At 50.5% G+C, this 7,179-nt stretch overlaps 1 protein-coding gene across 1 annotated transcript; it reads left to right on the top strand.

Moving 5' to 3' along the window:
• The first annotated feature begins 3,778 nt into the window (after window positions 1–3,778).
• LOC122442075 (40S ribosomal protein S24-like) lies at window positions 3,779–4,271 on the top strand. Its single transcript, XM_043469364.1, has one exon. It carries the CDS (start codon window positions 3,779–3,781, stop codon window positions 4,169–4,171), a length of 393 nt encoding a protein of 130 aa, XP_043325299.1. The 3' UTR covers window positions 4,172–4,271.
• The last annotated feature ends 2,908 nt before the right edge of the window (window positions 4,272–7,179 follow it).

Raw genomic sequence — 7,179 nt, 5'->3', positions numbered from 1 at the left:
GGTCTCCTGACTTTTGACTTGGAAAATACGACTACTGATCCCATGCCAGCTTGCACCTGAAGACGTTGGCGGGGACGCAGACAGTGTGTGACCCTCATGATCTGTCCTCTCTAGAGGTGCTAACATCTGGAAGCTTCCATCACAGGGAGCACTTCCCATAGGTGGATTCCTTCACTCCCCATGAAGCCCTGCAGAGAAGCCCAGACAGACAGCCTGCCTGCCGAGGCTGGAGACAGATGTCTGGAGGAGTCAGGGTGTTGCCTTGGGGCACGCAGCATGGGCAGGAATTTGTTTCTGTGTCTGAACTTCTAGCGGGGACCTGCAGTCCTTTGCTTTTCTGACACCAACACTGCACTTCTCTTGCAAAAAGGAAAACTTGCCTAGTGCCTCCCTGGGCCATCCCTGGGGACCCTGTAAGACCCTCACAGAGCAGAAACCGGGGGAGCACACAAAGAGCCATCTTGCGTGCCTCGAATGCCAACACTGAGAGGTGTGCCAAGAGCTGAGAGGCCAGACCTCCTGCGGGGAGCTGGGAGGAGCATCAAGAGCAGGAAGAACTACCTGAACAGGTGGTGGCTGTTGTTGTTCCGGATCTCAGTCATGTCCGACTCTTTGTGACCCCATGGACTGCAGCCCGCCAAGCTTCCCTCTCCTTCACTATCTCCCAGAGTTTGCCCAGACTCATGTCCATTGAGTCGATGATGCCATCTAGCTATCTCTTCCTCTGTCATCCCTTTCTCCTCCTGCTCTCAATCTTTCCCAGCATCAGGGTCTTTTCCAATGAGTCTGCTCTTTGCATCAGGTGGCCAAAGTATTGGAGCTTCAACTTCAGCATCAGTCCTTCCAATGAATCTTCAGGGTTGATTTCCTTTAGGATTGACTGGTTTGATCTCCTTGCAGTCCAAGGGACCCTCAAGAATCTTCTCCAGCACCACAGTTCAAAAGCATCAATTCTTTGGCGCTCAGCCCTCTTTAGGTCCAACCCTGTCCAGGTAAGAGCAGGAATATCTCTGAGAGATAAGAGAGGGTGGAGCCTGAAGGCAAGGGACCAGATGTTCAGGGAGAGAGGTCACTCTTATTTATTGATAATTTCTCAAATTCACTTTGGGAGGAATGCTGAGTTCTAATCCCAGCTTCTGGGAGGTGAGGAAACCCAGGCTCAGAGAGGTTGGGCAACATCCCCAAGGCTACACAGCTGCGAATGGATACTCAGAAGCCCAGGTCCCAAAGTCTGAACCCTGGTCTGGGGATGGCGTCTCAGAAAGGCTGGCCCAGGCCCTGGCAGGCACGAGCTCGCTGCTGGCTGGCCAGCTGGCGGAAGCAGCACCACTCTCGGGGCTCTCGGCGGGAAGCCGGCCCCCAGTACTGAGTCACTCTGGCCCCTGGCCGGTGTGGGCAGGAGGAAGGTGGTTGCCTGGGCTATGGTAATCTCTTGCTCCTTCGCTCCCCTGGGTTCCCAGAAGCCCCAAGTGGCCCGTCCAGTTGCGGACCGGCCAATTCCCAGGCCACTAGCCCTGACTGTCCCTCGTCACCTGTGCGTGGGCAGGGCTGACCCATGGCGAGGTGGAGTGCCCTCAGGGTGCTCTCTAATTGGGGGTGCCGCCAGTAGGTAACCCGACCTCCAGAAGACTGACCGTAGTGCTGAAGTAGGAACACAGGGCTGAGAGAGGAACCCAGCGCCCAAGGGTCTGGGGGGAGCTGGAGCTGGAGGCCAGAGGGTGCTTAGGGAGGCCACATCTGAGCCTTGAGATGAGTCTGAAGGATGAAAAATGCCTGGTGGGGAGTCCTTTCTGGACAGTGGGCCTGTCAGGGCCTCACCTGGCTTCCCCCAGGCGGGACCTGGCCCTCACTCGCCCCAGCTCCTTCTGAACTTCGGCCTTCTATGGCAAACCAGGACAGCCTTACCGGGAAGGTCATGGAGGTGTGAGCAGCCCCGGAACCAATCCAGCCAACCACCTCCTCCTCCCAAAGCGGAGCCCAGCACCACGCGGCACTCCTGCGGCCTCAACCCTGAAAAGAGGAACCACCAGGCTAGGTGCTTTACTGTCTGCAAAGCGCTTTCAGCTTTCTTTCCTTGCTGGTGTCCGGGCCACCCCTCCCCCCACCTGAAGACAGCGTGCTGATAGCTTCTGCCCCAGTGGTTTCCAGGCAAAGCAAAGGAGGGAGGGACCAACAGAGATTGGGGTGCGGTCCAAAGACCCAGGTTCTGGAGCTACCAGTGGCTCATGGTGCGGGCCTGCCATGCTCTCGCCTCCCTCCACTGGGGACTGACACACGCGGGGAAGCTTCAGGAGCCTCCTGTGAGCCTCTTGACCTTGTGCCTGAAGGGCTGGGGGGTGATTCTGCAGACTGCAGGCAGCGGGTCTGAACTCCAGGGGCAGTTGGCAGAGAAGGAACCATCTCCTCCCCAAGTCAGGACAGGAAGCTACCCGTCAGCCCAAGTTATCCTCAAGGATAAGTCCAGGCCTGCGGAGGCTCTCAGGCCCCAGACAACTTTCTCTGGGAGACGAAATAGACTCAGGTGACTGCTCTGTGTTACTCCCCAGAAATGGAGAGGGGCAGGCAGGGAAACTGGGGCCTTGAGACTTCAGGGACCAGGGTCAGGGTGAGAAGAGTGAGGCACTCATCTCACATACAAAATGAAACACAACTCTGTCATCTAGACAGATTCTATTTCGTTTTTCTTAATTTTTGGCCACATCAAGAGGCACACCCTGATGTTGGGAAAGAATGAGGACAGGAGGAGAAGAGGATGACAAAGGATGAGATGGTTGGATGGCATCACCGACTCAACGGACAGGAGTTTGAGCAAACTCTGGGAGATGGTGAAAGACAGCCTGGTGTGTTGCAGTCCATGGGATTGCAGAGTCAGACTCGATTGAGCAACTAAACAACAACAGAAGCATGCAGAATCTTGATTCCCTGGCCAGGGATGGAACCCGTGTCCCTTTCTGTGGAAACTCAGAGTCTTAACCTCTGGATCACCAGGGAAGCCCCTGTGTAGCTCCTCTGTACACTCACCCAAATAACTCCTGTATCTGAACCAAGTGAGACGCAAGCAGAAGCCCTACAGTCAAAAGACATGACTTGACAGGTAACACTTCTGTATTTAAAGGATAGCCAATAAGGACCTGGGCTTCCCTGGTGGCTCAGTGGGTAAAGAATCCGCCTGCAATCTGGAAGAGACCTAGGTTCGATCCCTGGTGTGGGAAGATCCCCTGGAGGAGAACATGGCAACCCACTCCAGTATTCTTGCCTGTAGAATCCCTATGGACAGAGGAGCCTGGTGGACTACTTTCCATGGGGTCGCAGAGAGTCAGACATGACTGAGCGACTGAGCCCAAAGCACAAGGACCTACGGTATAGCACAGGGAACTCTGCTCAATATTATATAACAATCTAATCAGGAAAAGACATCTTAACCACTGGACTGTCCTAACCACTTAACCACTGTGTATTTTCCCTCAGCCTGAGGCTCAGGCATGTCTTGGGCTTCTTAGGAGCTCTCAAGGCTAAAAGGGCTTACAAGTGGAGGGAGCAAGGGAGGGAGGTTCCCAGGTGGGGGGCACAGTTGTATGCAAAGGCCTGGAGGCAGAAATGCTGTTCAGTTGACCTGCCAGGAGGATACAAGAAAATCCGCTGGCACAAAAGATTTTCTTGTATCCCTTTGTGTGGTAACAGTTTTATTGAGATGTAGTTCAGATACTATGCAATTCACCCATTTAAAGTACACTAGCTCTCTTTTCCTCCCCTGGCTGCTTGAAGATCAGCCGCAATCATGAACGACACAGTAACTATCCGAACCAGGAAGTTTATGACCAACCGACTGCTGCAGCGGAAACAAATGGTCATTGATGTTCTTCACCCTGGAAAGGCAGCAGTACCTAAAGCAGAAATTTGGGAAAAACTGGCCAAAATGTACAAGACCACACCAGATGTCATCTTTGTATTTGGATTCAGAACCCATTTCAGTGGAGGCAAGACAACTGGCTTCGGCATGATTTACGATTCCTTGGATTACGCGAAGAAGAATGAGCCCAAACACAGGCTTGCAAGACATGGCCTGTATGAGAAGAAAAAGACCTCAAGAACACAGCGAAAAGAACGCAAGAACAGAATGAAGAAAGTCAGGGGGACTGCAAAGGCCAATGTTGGTGCTGGCAAAAAGTGAGCTGGAGATTGGACAACAGAAGGAGTAAAGATTCTGCAGTGACTGTATCTGTGGTGCTTGTGCAGATTTTTCATGAAAGAATAAACTAAGACCTTTTACAAATAAAATAAAATAAAATAAAGTACACAAATAATGGTCTTTATTTACTGAGTTGGGCAACCATCACCAGGACCAATTTTAGAACATTTTTTTGCAGGGGCGGTGGGGAGAAGCATTGTGCTGCTTCCAGAATCTTAGTTCCTTGACCAGAGTTTGAACCTGAGCTTCAACAGTGAAAACACCGAGGGCTAACCTCTGGACCACCAGGGAATTCCCCAGAAAAGTTTTATCACCCCAAAAAGAAACCTTTTAGCAGCCGCTGCCCATTTCACTCCAACACTGCCTCCAGCCCTAGAAAACCACAAATCTACCAAGAAAATAAAATGATTTTTATGTTGCATATTAGATCTTTGCAGATTCTAAACTTGTCTTAACTGTGTAGATACAGAAGTGTGCTGACATTCTGACACTTCCCTTCACTGGGAAAGCCCTGAGACTCCCCCTAGTCAGTGTTCCAGCTTGATGCTCTCCGTTTAAAGTACACAAAATATTTTTATTTCAACTACTTTTTCATTGGAATCTTTCTAAGATTTTCTGAGAATTGCCCCAGTAGCCATTCCTCCTGTTCTTTACTCATAGGATTCCAAATTCATTTGGAGCTGCAAAGATCTCATTTAAGGACCACACGTTTTCCAGTTTCCTATAACTAAGTTCTGGTCAATGAGATGTGAGCAGAAGTATTGTGTGGCACTTACTTCCTCTTTAGAAATGAGGGAGATGGCTCTTTTCCGTTTTCATCCTTCTGCCTAAATAAAGTATGTAAGTACTGGATCTTTTGCAGCCCTTCTGGACCGTGAGGTGATTTTGAGACTAAAGATGCTGCAAGGAAGAGAAATAAATACAAGAAGATGAGTCTCTGTCACCTGGGAACATTTTAATCCCAGACTTCCTGTCTCTGGACTATTCAACTTTATTGTCATAAATTACGTGAAATAAAGTATACCCATTTTAAGTGTACTGTTCAATGAGGTTCGACATATGCAACTACCATCCCAATAAAGATATAGTGTTTCCTCATTACCACCAAAAGTTTCCTTGTGCCTTTTTGTAGTCAATCCCCATCCCCTTCTCCCATATATCTACTCTATCTGCTTTCCGTCCTCTAGATTAGTTTTGCCCTGGGCTACTTTTATATGAGAAAGAACTAAAGGTCTATTTTGCTGAAGGCAATATTTTGGGGGACCTTTATTGTTTGCAGCTGATTCTAATGCATAACTGAATATAGACATATTACACACGGTTTCAGATAGAGGCTCCTAAACACATTGTAATATGTTTTTGGTAACTTCAGACCATTGTTAGATATCCTGTGTCTTTGATTGTTCCCTGGGAAACAGATTTGGAGATGAGATTTTCAGCAGGAGGTTTATTAGGGAGCGTCCTTGGGGACACACCTCTGCAGTAAGTAAGAGACACAGAATGAGGCAGCGATAGCTTATAAGAGAGCCTCTTATAAAAGAACCTCAGCCATTCCCACAGGGAGCTCTGAGGCTGGGTAGACCTTCAGAGACATCCCAAGCTGGGTCCCCAAGCTAACAGTTCCTGGATCTGGGCTATCCCTGGGGAGTGTTGAAACTTAGACCAGGCAGCTCTTTTCATTCTCTTTTTTAAAAATTTATTTTACTTATTTATTATTTATTTTTGATTGTCTTCATTGCTGCACAATGGATTTCTCTAGTTGCAGAGTGGGGGCTACTCCTCGTGGTGGTGTTCGGGCTTCTCATTGCAGTGGCTTCTCTTGTTTGCAGACCACAGGCTCAAGGGCTTGCAGGTTTCAGTAGTTGTGACTCTTGGGCTCAGTAACTGCGGTTTGTGGGCTTGAGAGCTCAGGACTCAGTAGTTGTTGCCCCGCAGCATGTGGAATCTTCCTGGACCAGGGATCGAACCCGCGTCCCCTACATTCTGGCAGGCAGATTCTTAGCCCCAATGGACCACCAGGGAAGCCCCAGGCAGCTCTTTTCATTTGAGGGCAGTTCCCAGGATGGGATACTGCTGCTGCTGCTGCCAAGTCGGTTCAGTCGTGTCCGACTCTGTGCAACCCCACAGACGGCAGCCCACCAGGCTCCGCCATCCCTGGGATTCTCCAGGCAAGAACACTGGAGTGGGTTGCCATTTCCTTCTCCAAAGCATGAAAGTGAAAAGTGAAAGTGAAGTCTCTCAGTTATGTCCGACTCTTAGCGACCCCATGGACTGCAGCCTACCAGGCTCCTCCATCCACAGCATTTTCCAGGCAAGAGTACTGGACTGGGTTGCCATTGCCTTCTCTGAACAGGATGGGATGAGCCAAGAGCTATTAGTAGTCAGTACTTCAAGCAACTGAGGGTCTGCGTGTCTCGGGTCTAATGCAGAGTCTGGGAGGCACGCCACAGTGACATGAGTTCTTCTGGTGTCCTTGGGGCAGCTCAGCAGCATGGGAGCAGCATGTACCTGCCGGGCAAGATCTCATGTCCCTCTTGGGCAGATGCCTGACTCTGGGGGCCCTGAAGCCCTCAGAACAGCAGAGGCCTGATCTTGGGGCCAGGGCCGTGAGCTGTCAAAGAAGTTGTTTCCCCACAAAACCGTCTGCTCTGCTTCTGCGGGACCTTCCCTGTGTTCCTCCTGGGTTCTGTCTAGGCAGGCCCCCATCTGGGAGGCTGTGGGGGCAGATGCCTTCTCTTCCTGTCTCTCAAGCTGCCCCTGGAAGGGGCTGTCTTTGCACATCCCAACTTTGGCAATGTTCGCACCCCCGCCCCCGCCCTGTCCAGCCCTTCCTTAATTGTGAGCTTTACAGTGACTTCACTGACCCTGCTAGAAAGACATGAAACTTAACAGCCTTCTGGGCTACTCACAACTCCTCCGCTGTGAGAACTGTTTCTAATATTCTGCCTTATTTTACCAACTAAGCCTGAAGTTTCTACCTGAATTGGGTA

Source organism: Cervus canadensis, chromosome 5 (genome assembly GCF_019320065.1).
Source record: "Cervus canadensis isolate Bull #8, Minnesota chromosome 5, ASM1932006v1, whole genome shotgun sequence".
NCBI lineage: Eukaryota > Metazoa > Chordata > Mammalia > Artiodactyla > Cervidae > Cervus > Cervus canadensis.
This window is presented reverse-complemented; position numbering and strand designations above follow the sequence as displayed.